This window comes from Melanostigma gelatinosum (assembly GCF_949748355.1).
Source record: "Melanostigma gelatinosum genome assembly, chromosome: 5".
NCBI classification, from domain to species: Eukaryota; Metazoa; Chordata; class Actinopteri; order Perciformes; family Zoarcidae; genus Melanostigma; species Melanostigma gelatinosum.
In genome coordinates, this window is record NC_136638.1 from 17162936 (window position 1) to 17182533 (window position 19598).

At 44.1% G+C, this 19598-nt stretch overlaps 4 protein-coding genes across 7 annotated transcripts in view; 3 read left to right on the forward strand and 1 right to left on the reverse strand.

Annotated features, from left to right (window-relative positions):
• The first annotated feature begins 938 nt into the window (after positions 1-938).
• Positions 939-10942, forward strand: zdhhc5b (zDHHC palmitoyltransferase 5b). 3 transcript variants are annotated; one of them, XM_079268682.1, is made up of 13 exons: positions 939-1039; positions 2126-3560; positions 4000-4121; positions 4345-4502; positions 4691-4863; positions 5006-5108; positions 5222-5313; positions 5616-5748; positions 6351-6459; positions 6618-6724; positions 7467-8407; positions 8497-8520; positions 8867-10942. In XM_079268682.1, exons 2-12 carry the CDS (start codon positions 3412-3414, stop codon positions 8513-8515), a joined length of 2106 nt encoding a protein of 701 aa, XP_079124808.1. In that variant the 5' UTR covers positions 939-1039; positions 2126-3411; the 3' UTR covers positions 8516-8520; positions 8867-10942. The 3 variants fall into 3 exon arrangements, with proteins under 3 accessions (XP_079124808.1, XP_079124806.1, XP_079124807.1); XM_079268680.1 differs by lacking the exon at positions 8497-8520; XM_079268681.1 differs by lacking the exons at positions 939-1039; positions 8497-8520 and adding an exon at positions 1080-1164.
• Positions 10943-10960: 18 nt separating this feature from the next.
• tmx2a (thioredoxin-related transmembrane protein 2a) lies at positions 10961-16088 on the reverse strand. 2 transcript variants are annotated; one of them, XM_079268684.1, is made up of 8 exons: positions 15765-16088; positions 15591-15651; positions 14863-14976; positions 14196-14272; positions 13898-14004; positions 11894-11959; positions 11638-11767; positions 10961-11550 (listed from the first exon to the last, which is right to left on the reverse strand). In XM_079268684.1, the coding sequence occupies exons 1-8, from the start codon at positions 15951-15953 to the stop codon at positions 11365-11367; spliced, it is 930 nt and encodes a 309-aa protein (XP_079124810.1). In that variant the 5' UTR covers positions 15954-16088; the 3' UTR covers positions 10961-11364. The 2 variants fall into 2 exon arrangements, with proteins under 2 accessions (XP_079124810.1, XP_079124809.1); XM_079268683.1 differs by lacking the exon at positions 11894-11959.
• A 54-nt stretch (positions 16089-16142) lies between these two features.
• On the forward strand, positions 16143-18199 carry pmf1 (polyamine modulated factor 1; the record flags this gene model as incomplete). The annotated part of the gene is made up of 5 exons (XM_079268685.1): positions 16143-16369; positions 16830-16935; positions 17051-17151; positions 17490-17685; positions 18061-18199. The coding sequence occupies 5 exons, from the start codon at positions 16143-16145 to the stop codon at positions 18124-18126; spliced, it is 696 nt and encodes a 231-aa protein (XP_079124811.1). The 3' UTR covers positions 18127-18199.
• A 135-nt stretch (positions 18200-18334) lies between these two features.
• The window catches only part of med19a (mediator complex subunit 19a), a 2518-nt gene continuing 1254 nt past the window's right edge, over positions 18335-19598 (forward strand). The window contains exons 1-3 of the mRNA XM_079268375.1: positions 18335-18693; positions 18964-19086; positions 19442-19575. Coding sequence (XP_079124501.1) covers positions 18474-18693; positions 18964-19086; positions 19442-19575 — 477 coding nt within the window. The 5' untranslated portion in view covers positions 18335-18473. The remainder of the gene's footprint in view (positions 18694-18963; positions 19087-19441; positions 19576-19598) is intronic.

A 19598-nucleotide genomic window follows, 5' to 3' on the forward strand; every position in this document is an offset into this window, starting at 1 on the left:
TGTTATATACATCCTGTGGTGTCATGTCTATTTGGACATAAGTGTAACTGATATATAGTACCAGTAAGGCAGTAAACATGAAGGACCACTATGATTTGTTGTTTATACTGTCCACACCTACCAGCTCACTGGAGCTCATCAAATATTCCACAGGCCTCCATGCTGTAGTATTTAAGTTGGACACTTATTTCTTAACAGACAGTAACAATATCTCACATTTAAAGAACAGACTTTGTGATGCCCAGACAGATGCTTAATTACTTTATGTCCTGATTTTCATATTTAGCATGTTCTTAACTGTTAATTGTCTGTGCTATTGTTCTGAACATTGGCGTTAATACGCCGGATTGTGGCTTTGTTGTCGGTTTGTTGTCCCCAGATGCTTTTGTTAGGTGGCTTCTTCTTGACGTATGGATTGTAAGCCATTTGGCTTGGACTAAAGCTGAATAAATGTAAAATTATCCGGTATTTTAAAAGAAAAGACTACAGACTAAATATTCTTGACTTGGGCACAGAAGTTTGATGGAATCATCTGGCTATAACGTTTCCAGTATTACAACCCACAACAAAGACATCTGACTTTTTGAGTTTCTGAAGTAAAACGTTAGAGATGTCTCTTCATAAGTCGGCAGAGTTGGGACGTTAATTAAGTACTCTTCCTCGTTGTTGCACAATGAGCAACTTGAGGACATGTTACATGTAAATGCATTGCAAGGATAATATTAGTGTGTAACTTTAAGATGTTTGCCAGTCATTTCAGAGGAAGCCGTTTCATTATGTGGTAATAAAGATGTGTGGGCGGTCAAAACAATACGACAGCGAACCAATCCTGTCAGTCATGGTTGGTTCAACGGTTTCTGCAGACCACACCTGCTCGGCCTCTGATTGGCTGTTCATCCCACCTGAGGGACGACGGGCGACTTCCGGGATTCCGATGTCGGCCTAGCAAGCGAGCTAACTAGTTTGCTAGCGGCTAACTCAAGGAGGACCGTAACGACCCACACCCTACAGGCAAGACAGCTCGCATGATCCGTGTTAGGTATGTCCTGCTTGTTTTACCCGCTCTTTGTGGTGAATATTTAGCCGAACGTACGTTCGTTTATCCGGCCAGCCGTCAAGGAAAGCTACTCCGCGAGTGTAAAGCTCCGCATACTAGCCAGCCAGGTAACGTTAGCTAACTCTTCGCTGTGGTAAAGGACTGAGCAGTGTCGCAAAAAACTTTCGAGGCTAGGTAAGAGCTAACTGATCACTAAGTATAGGTCGCGTTTAAATCTGTCATAATCTCAATGAACGTTTAACACAACGAGCCAAAACACCGCATCGTCTGTTACTTAACTTAGTTGAAGAAAGTGAGGTGTAACGTTATTTTAATGAGGTTCATTGTTAGTTGTCTTGGCTGATACTAGCACTGCCCTGGCCTGTTGTTTCACGCTTGGTCTCCTTCAATGTATGATCCAAATATGAAGTGATACTCAATTAAATTACATACAATCAAACAAGACATTAGCTAGAAACTAATAGTGTGTAACTGCTGCTGGGGAAATAGATCAAATGCATTGCTAGACTGGTCATTTAACGATGTTGCTCGGATCTGCAGGTGGTGACAGGACAGGCTAGACACAAGAGATTTTAGGATTATCATCCGTTATTATCGAGAGAGAGAGAGGGGGGGGGGTGTTTGGCAGGTGAGATTATTGACTGCACCGCCACGGCTCTGGTGATTGTCGAAAAGAGAGGTGTGTCTAAACTATCGGGTTACTCCGGATCCGTTTTCAGTGTGTTCACACCGCACGCACTACTTTTTCATTTGGAGATGAGGTGTGTGGGTGGGGGTGGTGTTTTGACTTTCCAGAAGTGGGAGGTGTTTAATTTGAAATCCTGAGGGCATTGATGTGACAGTTGTTTGATTTAACAACAGCACACTGTTGAGCAACTTTGTTTATGAGCAATGCTAATGGTGAGAAATGAACTGGTTCACAGTCTAACGCAAGCTTTTTAGGACAGCAAAGAATGTATTAGCTGGCCTATGTTGTGAAATCAGAGTGAAACCTTCTCTTCGATGCCTCTGTCCAACAAGGAACTTTACCGTTGACAGTCAAGCTTAAACATGTACATTTTTTTACAGAGGCATCCGACAGCTGACCCACAGAGCCAGTGGGTAAAAGAAGACAAAGAAGTAAAATGCATCAGACTACATAACATCACTGCTGCACATGGCTTTGTTTAGGAGATGCAACATGGGAAAGGAGGTCTATCTGCAGAGAGTTTGGAGGTGGGAGAGGCCTCTACACCCAGACCCGGCCAAGTGCGGCGACAGCTCGATGACGTACACAGGCCTTCTTTTTGGATTGAGTTGATTTTGTCCCCATATTGAAGCAAAGACTGAAAGCGGGGGGTCTCACAAGAACCAGAGGACTCTGATTGGCTGTTTGAGGCTGGACATCATTTTGTAAACCGTGTTTTTTTTTTTCTCTCTCTCTTCATTGGCTTTTTGAAAATTAATTCCAGCTGGGCTTTTGTTTGATGCAGCTTCCAGCAACTATTTTAACTTGGTTTTAGTTGTTTTCCCCCTGCTGACATAGTTTGAAACGCTGGAACTGTCCCTTCTTCTGCTGCCATCCTCCGTTTCTTCCACCCACCCAGTGCCTAAATACGCCCTCTCGGGACAATCACAGAAGTCATCAGCAGCTGCTGCGCTCAATCCTCTGCCTCTTCTCCTCTCGGCCTGCTGGCCATCCACCCACTACCTCTTTCATTTTCTGCTCTTTTTGTTTTCATATTCATTTCCTCTGATAGGCATAATCAGAACTTGAGCACAGTGGCGAGCATTAATGCAAAACAGAGTTTTAAGGAGCGGAGAGGAACCCAGATTCCTCCCGTTTTAGTCGTGTGCGAGTCTCTGTGCTTTAGCGTCGGAGCACACAAGTGTTAAGGTTGCACTGGTGCCAGGGAGCAGTTACAATTAGATTTATATATATTGTTGCACCAAATACAGTTACATTAAAGCCATACAAAAATATTTACGAATTACCGACAAACATATTTTTGTATCACCTTGCTCTTGTAAAGTCTTGCTTTTATAAACCTCTATTAAGATTATGCACACAACTTAAACAACATTACAACACGCTGTACACATGCAATGCTAAATTAAAGCTGTTTACTGCTGTATGAAAGTACTGATTGTCTTAGTGCCAGGAGACCTTTAGTGTGACGGGACACAGAGAAACCCTCATGTTTCCATTCACCTGCTGCTTTGCATAGTGTTTTCTTGTTTCTAGTCTGTAGTCATGGTCCCTCCTCCCGAACAAACCCCACATTCGCCATTTTGACCTGTAAAGCGCCGTTTACAGTAGGTAGACCGTAGATACCTCCCTCCCTCTCTCTCTGTCTTCCTCCCCTCTGTCTCTGATGCCGGGCTTCAGTGGTGGGGGGGTTGGGGGAGGAGTAGATGTCCCTGCTTCTGCTCCTCCCCGTCCATTTCGCCCCAGCCGATATGTCCCGGTGTCTGCAGCCACCACTTTCCTTGTCGGATCCACCACCCTCTTCTTCTGCTTCACGTAAGTATCTCACTCATATTTAAACTCCCACATCATGCAAACGGGGCCAAATGTACACACAGTTGTGTCGCTGCCTAACTAATAAAGTTTACATGTATTTGTGTATGCTAAAGGCGTGTGTAAATATCCCTATACGTTATGTTTTATATGAAGACGTCCCGTTGTTTTTGTTGTTTGTTTAACCTTTATACAGAGAGAGTTTACTGTGCAAACCTGTCCTCTTATCAGAAAGTATTCACACAGTTCCTCACAATCATACCTGTGAGCTGAGGAGTGCTTCTTGCTCATATTTCCCATCTGTGTATTGCAGCAAGTGCAGGGATTGGAGCCTGCTTGTGTAATACCTACGCGCTGCTCTTGAACATGTGTAGTAGGCTAGTAGTTATGGCCATAACATGTCAAACTGTCATTTTATTCCATCCTTGTTCATGCTCTCCAGGTGTCCATGGTTGTCGGAGTATTTCTCCTTTGTCATTCCCGTCTACATTGCCGTGATCTTCCTCTTCACCCTCGCCAACTTCTGTATGGCCACTTTCATGGACCCTGGAGTCTTCCCCAGAGGTAAACTCAGTGTGTTTGCCAGAGAACGTTGATTATCACATACTAACATATGCAATTGAGTGCTTTTGAGTGCATGTCAGATAAGCTAAGAATGAAAAGAATCACCAATAAAGCCTTGATCCGTTAGAAATTGACTGAAATGCTAGAACAGAATGCAGGGAGGCCGTAGGATCCGGTACAATGATGTTGGTACAGTCTCAGTGTGTGTGTCTGTCGTGTTTAGCGGAGGAGGACGAGGACAAAGAAGATGATTTCCGTGCCCCTCTCTACAAGACGGTGGAGATCAAAGGGATCCAGGTGCGCATGAAGTGGTGCTCGACCTGCCGCTTCTACCGTCCGCCTCGCTGCTCGCACTGCTCAGTCTGCGACAACTGTGTGGAGGTACACGCATTACACGTACTCTGTGTTACGGGCTGGTATTGTGAGGCCTAATTAGAAATTGATATATTCCGTGAGAGGTAGAACTTGTTTGATTTTGATGTGTTGTAACTGTTCCTTGTCACCGTTATTCTCCTCTCTGTCATATCTTTACTGGTGTTTGCACATTCTTGTCCTTTGTGCTCTGTCAGGATTTCGACCACCACTGTCCGTGGGTGAACAACTGCATTGGTCGGAGGAATTATCGCCATTTCTTCCTCTTCTTGCTTTCACTTACCACCCACATCATGAACGTATTTGGCTTTGGCTTGGTTTACGTGCTGCACCACCGCCAGCAGCTGGACACGCCACATGCTGCGGTTACGTATCCTTTACTTGGCACGCTGCAGGACAAATGATGAGAAACTTTCTGCTCACATTTTGTTGGCGCAGTGATTTTAGCCTGATATTTGTGTTGTTTTTCCTTTGCTGGGTTTGTTGTAACTGCCTTGACCCTCCCCTCCCAGTATGGCTGTAATGTGTGTGTCCGGCCTGTTTTTTGTCCCGGTCGCTGGCCTGACTGGGTTCCACATGGTGTTGGTGGCCCGCGGTAGGACCACAAACGAACAGGTACAAACAAGAGCTGGTTGTGTGAGTCACTGAATAATCCAGACACTTCAGGTTGTGTTTTTAGCATTAATGGTGGTGTACATGTGAGCTGGAACATTTTCCTCTCATTGCAGGTGACAGGGAAGTTTCGGGGAGGCGTTAACCCTTTCACCAACGGCTGCACGAGGAATATTTCTCATGTGCTCTGCAGCTCCCAGGCCCCCAGGTCAGCCTTCCTCTCTCCTCTGCACTCATCTCTCCTTTAACACTCTGCTCCACAATTGTTCTTTTTCCACTGCCCTTTCTTTCCATTGCTCGCTCTCGCTCTCCCTCCACTTTTCCAGCGTCATCTTTTATTGTTCCCACTTGTCTGTTTAGTGATGGAATATATGAGCGCAAGCCTTCAGTGTGAGTGGTTTCTTGTGTTGGATCATGATTGTCAAGAGAGCAACTTACTGCCAAGCCTGTTGTTTAATGCTTGTGTCATTTTAATGTGTGTGTGTGTGTGTGTGTATGTCCCCCTCACAGATACATGGGCCGGCGGCGAAGCCCTCAGGCAATGGATGTACAGCCACCATTTCTTCGACCGCCTCTCACTGAGGCCCAGCTAGAAGCCAAGGTCCTGGACAACGGCATCCAGAATGACCAACACAGCACCAGGGTGAGGGATACAAAGCAATCAATGACGTTAACACATTGGACTATTTCACAAAAGGTGTTGCACACCATGAAGTCTTAGTGACAGATGCGGAGGATCAAAAGCTAACTTGAAGACAACCAAAGAATCCCACGAACACACACAAGCTCACTTCATGGACACGTTTTGGGCCGCAAACTTTAAGCAGCCAAAACCCCCAAAAACGAGTTAAATGAATGGCCAGTGTGCGGGATTCTTTGGTTTTAAATACTGAAAGTCGAGGAGCAACACAAACGAGTGAACCCTACCTCATCTGGATAATGAAGCACATGTGTTGGAGGGTGTTCAGACTAAAAATAGTTCATTGAGTTTGAACTTTTATCAGATGCCAAAACTTTGAACAACTGTTCATGAAACGGGACATCATACCTCCAAGAAGTTATGGCATCAACAATTCCACCCTCTGTAGCAACAATCTCAAGGTTAACGACAGAAGTACAACACTCGAGTTACAAAGTAGTATACCTGCGATGTGCGTGCAATGCCAGACGGTGTTTCAGCAAACACAGAGTTAAACTTTTTTACTGCACACGGCCTGATACTGTGTGTCTGTGTGTCCGCTCCAGTCCAAGAGTAGTCTGGACCAGATGGAGAGCCAGTCAGCTGATGCAGAGCCTCCACCTCCTCCAAAGCCAGAGCTTCGGTACCCTGGCCTGCCCCGTGCTGACACGGAGGGTGAGACAAACACACTCGCACACAACACATACATGAACCTCTGTGGTAACGGGTATATCACCTGACGTGTCAACATCTTACCTGAACAGTTGAATGTTTGTTTTGTAATCGCAAATACGCCTCTTTCAAACGTTCCTTTTTGGTGTCTCGCCACTCAGAGAGCAGCCTGTTGACTGAAACTCCACCTACGCCGTTGATGTATAAGTACCGACCACCTTACAACAGCCCAGGAAGGAACCACACGGCCCTCACACACCCCAACAAGGTACACGTCGATACACACTTGCACAGACCGCCATGTATTGGGTGTAATCTATTCACCTAAAGTTATTCAGTCCTGTATATTAAGAGTATTAAAGGAACACGGGATCAGCTTAGACACAACCGTGTTGGTTTTACATAGCGAGCTTGTTTTAGTATTTGTTAAAGATAAAGGGATGTGGTTAATCTTATTCGATTGCTCAGAACAAACAATATCCAATTACTGTAACAGATGATCTGGTGGCTAATTTCTTTTGTGGTTAATACCATGCCCCTCTTTTTTTTTTTACTTTGAATTGATCATTCAGTGGCCATCGGTCGATCAGTAAGTCTCAGCTAGTGTCATCTGTGTGTATCCCTTTGTGTTTGAGTGGATCTATCCTTTCCCCTCGGACTGCATTGACTGGAATGTGTGGTTCATGTGCTGTATGTATTTGTATATTTCCATCCATGTGTTGAAACATGCAGTCTGACATGCAGTGTCAGTGCTTGTTCAAGCCAGTCAATGTTTCCAATCCAGTAGTGTGATGATGGAGTAGAGCACTGGTCAAGCATCCAATTTCTCCCCACTACTCTTTTTTTTCTGTTATGTTTTTGTAGTGAAACGGTTATTTTCTGGTGTTATGTTATCTATTCCTCAACTAACATGGTGATTTTCATCTTTCTCCCGACCCCCCCCTCTTTACTCCTGCCTTCATCTTCATCACGCTCCCTCTCTCTCTCTTTTGTCTGTTTCTCCTCCTCAGATGATGATGATCCGTGGGGAGAGCCTCGACTCTCCATCTCCCTCCATCCTCCAGTCCAGCCGTCAGCTTAGCTACCGCTCGGAGCCGAGCAGCCTGGACGGGACCGCGGTGGTGGGGGGAGGTGTCGGGGCGCGCAGAGGGGGAGGGGAGAGGGGCGAGGGCCCCGGAGGCCCCGGCGGGACTGCTGGAGTGATGCCAGGGGGCATGTCGGGTTACTCCCTGACTGGACGCTCCTACACCTCCTACCCATCCTCTCTGGTTCTGTCCACTGGCGGCTCTCACTCCTCTAGCTTGCGCTCAGCGCAGGCGGCCCATAACCCGCTGGCCACGCTCCAATCAGAGGGCACCACAGACACCAGCTACAAAAGCTTGGCCAATCAAACGCCTCGGAACGGCAGCCTGTCCTACGACAGCCTTCTGACACCATCCGAGAGCCCGGAGTTCGAGTCGGCCGCTCACGAGCTGTCGCCGCAGAAGCCTCGCGCTCCGTTTGCCTCAGCGACTGCAACAGGCCAGCGGGAGGTGGTGTCACCCAGCAGCCCGCTGCAGGGCTACACGTCGCCCTTCCTCTCGGCTCAGATCGCCCAGCAGAGAGAGGGGCAGCTGCTCCAGGGCTCTGCCACTTTCTCCTCCCCCCACAGGGCCTACCTGCGTGCCGTCAGTCCGCCCCCTCCCTCCTCTGGGCCTCCCGAGATCCAGCACCTGCTCCAGCATAACCAGGACTACTCCTCCTCCCGAGCCCCTCGTAACCTTTCCTCCTCATCCTCTTCCCCCGGGGCTCGCTCACGAGAGCACCCCGTCTCCCCGCCACCTCGTGGCCTCTCCCTCGGCAAGTCCCAGGCTTATGTTGGGGAGGCAGGGCCTCAGCACAAGCCTCGGGCTTCAGGAGGAGGCACTGTGCTGGGAGGGGGAGGAGCCGGAGGAGGGCAACAGGCTCCACAGTGAGTAGTGATCCGTCGCCAGATCCGCCAGCCTGTTTCTCTTCCTTTTCCTCCTAATTCTCTTCTTCTTCCTCCCTGGTTTGTGTCAGCCCTCCTCTTCCTCCTTGATCTGTGTGAGTCTTCCTTTTCCTCCTCCAAGGTTTACAGTCAGTCTTTGCTTGTTTAGCAGTTGTTGTGTATGAAAGTGTTATTGGGTGAGTTGGACTGTGTGACTGAAGTGCTAACAGCATGTCAGTATGTGTTTAGCTCTGTGAAAGCATGCCTCACCACGGTGCTGTTTACTCCTGTCCTCTGGCCTTTTCTATAGTTACCAAATGCCTTACAAGTTCCATGGTAGAGAAACATTTGTGCTTGTTTGCTGTTATTTTTGAAGTAGAACCACTCACCTCCACATCCATGTATCCTCTGTCCTCACTCCTAATCTGCCTCCCCTCCCCTTCCTGATGGCTGTCCAATCAGATCCACCTCTCGTCCGGTCTTGGCCAATCACGCACCATCCAAACCAGGGGGCGGAGTGAAGAAGGTGACCGGCGTTGGAGGGACCACTTACGAGATATCGGTTTGAGTGACCGTCATGGTCAATCACAACGAGGAGGGGGGAAGTCACAGGACTACTTCCACTTGTCTCTCACCTGAGCTGGACGTTATTCACTGTAGGCTCCTGAGAAATGACTGTTTTTCCGCTGCAAAGGACTAAAAGAGCCTGTCTGGTACTCACTTTGTTATATTTGTAACGCCACTGGCAGATTTGAACAAAGAGTAAAAGGGGGACACTTCATTTTTCGGCGGATGAAGTCGTCTCCCTTTAGCCACTTTGTGAGCCATAGACGGACGTGACTGTATCATCATGGCTGGGTACAGATGTGTCTACAGAACACCCAGAGCGATTCAATGATTGGCTGTTTCATTTGGTCCGTTAGCACACAGAGTATTGCCGCCGTGTCCGACACTTGAGGAAAGGATGGCCTTTATCCGGCGAACGGACCACACAACCCATTTATCGACAAGAGTCCAACCTATAAACACAGTATCATTTTAGTTTTCTAAATCTTTTTTTAAAAATATTGTTTTATATAAATGTATAAAATCTTACAGATTATTATTATTGGGTCAACGTGTCAGGCATTGACTGTGGATAAGGGTGACAGACTGTGTAATTATTCACGAAAGCGATCTCTTGCTTGCTTTAATTTTAATGGCTGCATCAGCCACTCATGAGCTCTTGCTGGAATCTTTCATCGTCCAAAGAGAATGATGATCGTTTTGGTGAACAGCCCGAAGTGGCAAATAATTGAGTTTGATTTTTCTGAAAGCCACAATGAAATTCTGAATCACGATTGCAGCACAAGTATCTTGTGGAATGTACGCTTGTAATCTTTATGCTAGAGACATTATGCAAAATCTGTTAGTAGCTTTAAGATCATTGTACGTCTCCCCCCCCCCCCCCCTTTTTTTTGTTTTTCTTTTCTGTAATATTTTGTCCATCGAGATGCTAGTAGAACCTGAAACCTTTAACGGGTGGCCAGCCAAATAGGGGCAGCGAGGGAAGGGCTTATTTATTTTACCACACAAGACAACCTTGTAGTTTTGGGCACAATTTCAAACCAGTCTCTACCACTTTGTCCTTTTCTTCTTTTTTTGAGAAAAGAAGAGTAAGTATGAATATTTTTTACGACAAAGACTTTATAAATGAAATTGTAAATGCGCTATGCCACTGAATAGAATTTCAAGGAGGGACTAGTTTGCATTTAGACTTTTGTTTTTGTTTTTCCTGCCTTGAGACCATTCGTAGTGAAGCATTCGTAGTGACGCATGCACATTTTATTTGTATTTTTTACACTTTTCTGAGAAAAAAAGACGGCGGATTACATTTTTTGATTGGATTTTAAAACTTCTGTAAAGGTAGTTTTTTTTTGTTCTTTAACCCTTTAACCCACATCCATGTTAAGAAAGGAATAGGTTCAGGATTGGGCATTACGGTTAAGATTTTATTGATTCTATTGTTTCTATTAAGGCCTCCAGCGGTGTTAGCAGTAGAATGTCAAAGCTGGCTGAATGTAGCACGTGTTTGGGGGGAAAGTACTCGCTTGAAGCACACAAGTGAAGCACCCAAATGACCGTGTTACTAGTTTTCAACCCTCCCAGGCGGTGACGTCTGTGTGCATGTGGTTTTTGTTGGTCGTGCTGAATGCTTCACTGGCGTACGAACTTGAGAATATTGTCAAAAAGCCCACCTGGGTAAATGTGTGGGTGGTTACAAGAAAAAGAAGCATCATTAGTGGCACAGGCTTACGTCGATAAAGAGAACGTGAGATACTTTTCTTCCTGCACTGGCCAACAATGGTGACCACTGAACAATTTGAACCTGTGTGAGGAAACTTCTATGTGAGATAAAATATTGCTATCGTGGGCCGTGATGAATGGAATGAGTTTCACAAATATCTGTAACGAGTACATAAAAGACATTTCCAAAATGGCCTTATAAAGAATTTTTAAAAATATGTCTTCTCAGAATAAAAAGGTCAAACTGATGAACTGACTGAGTCGTGAATCTTAACTGCACACAGTTTTATTTTGGCTTTGGTTTAGAAACATGAGGCACCAGTAAACACACTGGTTGCAAAATACAGGCAGCAAAGGTTGACACACTGTGATGAGAAGTTGCGAAAAGTAGCTAAAAAAACCATGCATTATAAAAAAGGCATTTGTTCTCAAATAACTTAATAAAATGTACTAAAATAATTACTCGTCTTTTGCTTAGCTGCATTCAAACCACACTGCATCATACCCAGTCAGACCAGGGAAACGTGGTCCAGCTTTTGGGTATATTTATTTGCCACAGTGAAGACTTGACGTCTGGTAGTGGTTGAAAGCATTTCCCCTCTCTCCGTCCCACCACAGTCTGGACTTTGGCCTCCTCGTGTGGCATGCACACGTGTCTCTGTCTCTGAATCCTCTCACTGGTCTTTCTTGCTCTCTGTGGGCGGCTCCAGGTTGTTGCTTTCAGGGTGGAGCTCGTCGCTGACCTCCTCTGGCTGAACGCCGCTCTTCTCCTCCTCTTCTTCTTTCAAACCACGAATTTTGTTCAGCTTCTTGGATTTTTGGAAGAGTTCGTTGAGATTAAACTCTCGGATAATGTTCTCCTAGGAATGAAATGAACGTCATGTGAGGATATATCTTTGTGGACGTGACCGTTCCTACTCCACAAGTTAGTTACATACAAGACTTGCCTCACTGAAGGTCCAAGACACAGCTCTCGCTTTACTGTCCACCATCGGACGTCTCATGAGTTCCCGCCCTTCTTGGAACAGCACCAGAGAGGGCAGCTGCTTGGCCAGTGGAGAGGTACTCACCCTGTAGCTGTTCAGATGTAATTCATGGGACAGTCAATTTACTGCGCTCAGAGAATCTGACATGTGTGGAAAGCATAAACAAAACAATATTGTGGCATTAAAGCAGAGGGGCAAAGTGGAAGAAATGTCCGACCTCTCTGAAACCTCTCCATAGCGTCCGATGTCCACTTTCCCAAACCTGAGTCCAGCACAGTTGTACCTACAGTACACAGAGGACCAGACATGGAGGACTTAAGGCAAAACTCAAGTCTGGTTTTGGAGAGTGATGGACTTAGATAGCAGATTATTATGAGAAATGTAAACAGTTTAATTTTGTACCGTGATTGTGTGAAAATTAATTTATAGCTAATCTATAAATCTTTTTTGTATTAAGCCAAAATGCCATTGAATAAATCATGTAGCAGAAGGCAAGGCAAGTTTATTTGTATAGCACATTTCAACAACAAGGTAATTCAAAGTGCTTCACATAAAACCATTAAAAGCATCAAAACATAAGGCAAAAGAAAAGGAGATTTAAAAACAATTAAGAACATTCATTAAACATTAAAAAACAGTGTAAGAAATAAAATGCAGTCGCAAAATGCAGAAATGCAGGAAATTGATTAATCTATAAATCGAATGTGGTTCAATTAAAGGCAGCAGCAAACAGAAAAGTCTTCAATCTTGATTTAAATGAGCTGAGGGTTTCAGCAGACCTGCAGCTTTCTGGGACTTTGTTCCAGATATGTGGAGCAGAAAAAGTGAAGGCTGTTTCTCCATGTTTAGTTCTGACTCTGGGAACAGTCTAAACTAGCTTTCTTTAGGAGCGGTTTAATAACTGCAGTTTTTAGGGCTTGTGGGAAGACACCTGAGAGAAGGGATGTTTTACAATTTGTAAAAGATCAGTGGTCATGCAGTTTGAAATATTTTTGAAAAAGTGTGTTGGTAGAATATCCAAGCAGCAGGAGGATGACTTCAGATGTCGTATAATGTCTTCTAGACTTCTACGGTCGATTGAATGAAATTGTGTCATGATATTTGAATGGATGTTATTCAGAGATCGGGACAACACATATCCTGTGGTTGGTGTGGAGGCACTGACTGCTTGTCTAATTTTCTGAATTTTGTCAGTAAAAAAGGAGGCAAATTGATTGCATGCCCAGGTGGATTGGAGCTCAGCAGCTACCGACACTGGAGGGTTTGTTAGCCTGTCGACGGTAGCAAATAAGGCGCGTGTATTGTTCTTGTTTTTGGTTATGATGTCAGAGAAGAATGACTGCCTTGCATTTCTAAGTTCCAAATTATAATTGGGAAGTCTCTCTTTATAGATGTCACAGTCAACCTGGAGATTAGTTTTTCGCCACCTGCGCTCAGCTTTCCGACACTCTCGTTTCGCTATTCTGACCAGCGTAGCATTTCTCCAAGGAGATCTTTGCTTACCCGAGACAACCTTCACTTTAGTGGGTGCAATGGCATCAATAATATTTTTAACTTTAAAATTGAAGCCATCTACAAGCTCATTGACTGAGAGGCAAGAGAGGGCTGGTGTGGAGAACTTCTGAATAAATAGTTCACTGGTGTTTTCAGAGATGTAACGCTTTGTCACAACCTTGGTTTGGACATTTGTGTGCAAGGAGATTGCACTCTCAAAGAAAACACAGAAATGATCAGAGAGTGCAACATCAGTCACAGCAACCTTGGAAATGTTTACACCTTTGGTGATGATTAGGTCCAGAGTGTACCCCCTGTTGTGGGTGGGTCCTGTCACATGCTGAGTCAGATCATAGTTATCAAGGACAGAAGGCTCTTTTCTGTTAATACAATTATCTTTATGATTCATATCAAAGACTATAACTTCACAGTGAATACAGAACATATAGAAAATAATATTGTAGCCTATATATAATAGATTCAAGAATGTTTGAGTCATGAGGTTTATCTTCTTTAAGCAATAAACTTCCTTCTTATAAATAGACTTCATGGTTGCTTATTTAAGGTATGTCGAGGAAGGTTTATAGTCAAAAGTGTGTCTTGAACACAGCTCGGCCAGTCACAACTTTACGTTTTACCATCGGTGACTAATCAACCTGAAGGAGGGTCTGACTCAAACAGTTCAGCCCTCAGTATCTTAATCACGAACAGTTTAGTTATCTCTTACTTGAGTGAAAGGTCGGCAAAGACGGGGGCGAAAGACTGGCAGTCAGAGGACCAGTTGGCGTAGAATTCAACAATCCAGGTTACTCGACTGTCTCTCTGCAGCTCCTCCTAATGACGCAATCAATTATATGAGAACAGATTACACACGGGTAGATCTCGGTCGTACAAAATGCAAACATTCTTATTGCTTTGTGCAAATAAGAAGCTCAGATCTTTGTGTTATTACGTTACATATGAACACTTGATTACTCCATTATCATCCCTAGTTGTGTTGTTGCAGTCTGTGGTGTAACACTCACATCTATGGTCTTGTCACTGAAGTACTTGATGTATTCGGGGCCCATGTAGAGAGGCGGCTTACAGGTCATGACGAATGCTGGAGACAAGGCACGGATAAACAGTGTAATACGTCGACGTAACAGCGGCTCCCAGTGGATGAAATCAACGTCTAAATGCAAGTTTTACATTTGCTGAAGCTGTGAAAGTCTCAAATTAGGTTGAAAATAAATATACATTTAAACCCTAAAAGCATTGTTTTGAATATCCTCTGATGAATAGGTGATTGATACAATATATATATATATAAATAAAAGGTACCCACACTGGACTCTTTAGTAGTGATGCGATGAAGGAGACCAGTGTTAGGTCAAAACATCTGTAATAAAACAGGGACTCCAAATGCAGTTTGAAGGTACCTTTCTTTAGTGTTCATGTTAATCAATTTCCCAATGTCTTATTTGATGAATATTTACCAAGAATTCTATAGAAACTGTGGGGGAATATATAGATCCAAGTCGATATTTGTCTTTAATCAGATTTGGAGGGTTTCCGTGCAGTGTTTTAAAGTGAAAGAAAGACTACTTCATTCACACACTACTGAAATGTGTCCTTCCTGATGGAGGCCAGTCTAACATAGGCATTGAGAGTGCAGCAGTATCTGTATGAAGGGGTTATAAGACCACTGACCGACACACAATGCGAGGTAAAGGATGCCGAGCCGGATGTCCAGCCTGAAGAAGAGGATGACGTTGGTCACTTTACTGAACAGGAACAAGTTGCCTATGTGCTGCTCCATTGTGACTGAGAAAGAGAGACGAAGAAGAAGAGAGGACAAACATTGAATGCAGCAGGCGAGAAACCGTCACGCTGTTGGCACAAGGTCACAAGGAGGCAGGGTTACACTGCAATTTAAATGTTTACACAACAAAGCAACGTTTTGGAGCAAAGCACTTCCTGGATGTGGCTGGTTGCAGGGGCTTGAAACGGTTACACATTAAGTCACAAATACCTCTTTGGTTGAAGTTTAACACTACCGGTACATACACATTATAGGACACAGTGTCTGTTGACACTTCAGGTTAAAGGTGAGGTTTAATCAGGAGATACACTTCTCATATGAATCCAGATATCTCAGACAGGAGAATTTTGCCTTGAGGGCTTTCTGCCAAAACATTATTTTTCCCCAAATCTATCGAAGTAGTTTTGTTGCCTGGACTGAAAGAGATTTGTGGCACAAAGAAAAGGCTTTCTGCCAGTTTATCCTGGTGGATCCCTGCTCCCAAATTTAACATAATTGATGTTGACTGTTTATAGTGTAAACAAACACTTGCCATGTTGGTTTACACCCACACAAAAGTGAGCATGTGTGTGTGTGCGTGTGTGTGTGTGTGTGTGGGGGGGGGGGGGGTACTTACTTGCTCTCCTGTTCTTCATCATAACTATTGCACCAAGAAACATGAGAATCTCCAGCTCTCTCTATAAAACAAAAAGAGAAAACATGAAACAACTTGTGTGATAAGTGAGTAAATGGAGTTCTATATATAGCGGCAGCGCTGCAGCACCACACTATCCCCACCATGCACGCTCACCCAGTCGAAGTCGCAGGAGTTGCCGTCCTCTCGCTGGGTCGCCAGGTACTCGCACAGACCGGGAGCCTTTCGGACCAGCAGGAAGGCAACGGTCATGAAAACCGAGGAGATGTAATACGGTTTCAGAAGCCATTTGTAAATCTGAGGTAAGTGGTATACAAAAGTACAGAGTCCTGTGATTAGACCCATGCTGGTAAAGACGACAGTCAACCTCAAGGGGTTTGAGGAGGAATGACAGCTGGAAGGAACTGACTGACGGACCTGGCGACCAGCTCGAACTGCGCATGTGCTAACAAAAAACGATTTCGTAGTTTTTGGGAGCAGCGACTCGCCGTAGAATTGGCGGGTATTGAAAAAACGTAAACAAGAGGAGGAAAAATGGAGGAAAGCGAAGCCGCAACACAAAAGGAGACTGTAGATCCCGTTTGTGGTACAAACTCAGTTGTACACCGAACTAATGAAGCCACAGGAGAAGTTTCCTCACATGTGTCAATCCCTGGATCAGTTGGTAAGCCTCCCGAGGAGACAGCAGCTCTGTACAAGAGGCTGAAGTTGTTCGACAAAGTGATGCAGAAGAGCCTGGAGAAGTTCATCGACCTTGCCAGGTAACGTGTGTTTATGGTGGAAATCAGTCCCGAAACGACAGTATTCACTGTCACAGCTGTCACAGGAAGTCAGCCCTTATTGAAAATAACTGCCTATTGTAATTAAGTTAAAAGATGTAGGATTATTAATGTTTTTGGGAAATAATAATTACTCTCATATTTTTTTCTAGTTTTCTACGCATTTCGTAAAATAGCACAATGTATCTCTCTGGGCAGCAGCAGATTCTTTTTTTTCACCATTATCTCTATTATTGTTAAATTTAGGGATTGCTAGGTGTCAGACAATAGTGAAAAGGTTCCTGGAGTCCAAGGTGATACCTTCAAGTTGCTTTTTTTGTCCAAACAGTGAATCAAATGTTATTTTCTCTTGATAAATGACTTGGCACGTCAGTTATTTTTCTCTCGATGAACTTATAGAGTAATCATTTCAGTACTAGGTTGACACTGCTTTCGCTCACAGTTTTAACAGATTTGCCAGCACGTTTTGGCCGCTGTACAAAAAGAACCCACAGAGGATGGAGAGCATTCACAAGCAGTTCATTGAGGAGCTGCAGAGGACCATACAGGTACGCAGCACACCACACATTAGTACAAAATGGAGGCTCTGCCGCCTTGTTATGTGTGTGCATATGTGCTTTCTTTATTTGCTTACTGTCGTTGCCCGTGTTTGTGTATTTGAAGGAGGACATCAGCAGATTGATTGAAGAAGGTCAATTAGAGATCAAACTGAATGAGCTGGACCAGCTGGAGAGTGCTGCCAAGAAGAAGGCAGACCCTGCATGGTCCGTAATCACCACCACAACCATTTCACCTTCCACCACCTTCTGCTTTCTTTGCAATTAAATGATCAACTGGTTACGTGTCATGCTTTTGATTCCCTGTAAAACACTTGTACCCTCGTTGACAACATCTTAAGACTGATATCCATCAGCTCCTATTACCACCACTCATTCAAATACTTAATAACAAGTAGATAGTTGATTTACTTGCCATACATATAGCAAATCTCACTAACAGCCCTGTAATATAGGTGCATTGCCTCTCTTCATTATCACCACTGTAACGCTTCCATTTAGCAACATGATTAAAATACAAAACATCTTCATCCTCGTTTTGATAGGCGGCCGAGTGGAGTTCCTGAGCAGGACTTTTGCAGCTTTTTGATGCCATACTATCAAAAGCAGGAGAACTACATGCGACAGGAGCTGAAAAAGATTCAAGCAGAGAATGCTGCCCTATCACAGAAGGCCCAGGCTGGTAGAGAGAGTCTTGCTCAGACTGAATTTCGTATTTCTACCACTGTTGATGAGTGGAAGGTGAGAGAGAAACTATTGTCAAACGAAATATTAGAGCTATACAGGATATCATTCATTAAAAATCACACATGTTTATTTTTACACTCACAAAGGGTATGCATGTGTAAGTAATGCTTGAGTTGAACAGTATTTATCAAAATCTGCATTTTACTTCTCAGGTAAGTTTTAGTAACATGAATATATTTTAAATGGGAGTGATGCTTTTTTAATTAAAACAATGAAGGACAAAAAACTGTTTTTTCATTGGTACAATGTGCAGGAGGCCACTGTCTGGCGGACAGATTATAGTCGTGCACCATGACAAGAATATACAAAATAGAAGTTTGTCTTGACTTTGAACAGTTTTCTTTGTCCGTTTTGTTTTTTCACCTTTAGGCATCAGTCACAGAGTTTGAAAGGCTGTCGTCTTCTCTTTACCCTACCGATGTCTTTGATGTGTGATCTTCAAATAATTTGTCCTGCAGATATATCAAATAACTTAACTGTACATTTTGGAATTGTTCACCATGCCTGTTTGTCTGAAAATAAACTTGAAATCTAAAAAGGAAATTGTGACCTGGGTGATTGTATCCGTGTGGGCGTACATATACCAATAATTATGGTAATATGCGTGTTTACGCCTGGTATTACGGTACATGGGCCATGAAAATATAATGCCACAAAGAAGTGAGGAGTCGGGTTGTTCACACACGGATGGATTCAGGGTGAACACCCTGTCAAAAAACAGGCCACGCGCTTGATGAAACTTAACTTGTTCTTTCAATATAAATGTATTACTTGTGATAGATATGACGGAAATGTTTTCAACTCTGTTCGGGCAAAACGAAGCTCAGGGACCTCCCGGCTCGTCGTCTCTGGGTTTCGGACCAGGGAAGCCTCCGCCGCCTGTGCCGCAAAATCAAGCCTCTATGGCGGGGCAGATGCCACCGCAGCTCGGGGATGAAGGGCCTGCCCTGCGGAAGCCCGGAGCCATGAATGAACCTTTCTACTTACTGCGAGAGCTTCCTGGTACTGTCTGGCTATTATTGTTAACTGTTGAATGCTTTGCGTGTTATTTGTCTGTTAATTTAAAAACAGAGTAGAGCTGATATAAAAGGTTGCTAAGCAGTTTGTAAACAATGCTAGCTACGGTTAGCTAGCAAGGTAAGTGTTACCGAAAATATCGATTTTTATTAGGTTATTTAGGTTATTTTTCTTTATCTCGGTTGTGTGACACAAAAACATCCACTATGTTTACGATGGTTTAACTGCTCTTGGTGTGTGTGTGTGTGTGTGTAGTGGGAAACGAGTTGACGGGCAACACCAACCTCATCACTCACTACAACCTGGAGCACGCCTACAACAAATTCTGTGGGAAAAAGGTGAAGGAGAAGCTCAGCAACTTCCTGCCAGAGTTACCAGGTGGGTTTTATGTGTCGGAATTAAACGTTGTGTTAATATTGGACACTGCACACATTATATTACAAACAAATAAATATAGTGAAGATAATGATTCATGTGAAGTACAGGACGGAAGTTTCCCCAAGCTACTTTATTCTTGATAACTGTTCTTTCTATTCCAATTTTACTCATTTCCCCTAAAATGACAATACTTTTGTTTGTTTTTAATGTTGATCACAGCTGACCACTTTTACATCTTTATGGCTGTGTCACAGTGTGCTCTGTGTGTTCGTGACCTTGTCCTTTTAATTGTTTTGTATTTCGATCTCTGAACTTCCCCCTCACTCCATATTGTCCTTCCTCTTCTGTGCTGCAGGTATGATTGACTGTCCGGGCACTCAGGACGGCAGCTCGTTGCGCTCTCTGATCGATAAGCCTCCAGTGTGTGGGAACTCCTTCAACCCGTTGACAGGCGCTCTGCTCACAGGCTTCAGACTACACACAGGACCAGTACGTACTCAATATATCGATAT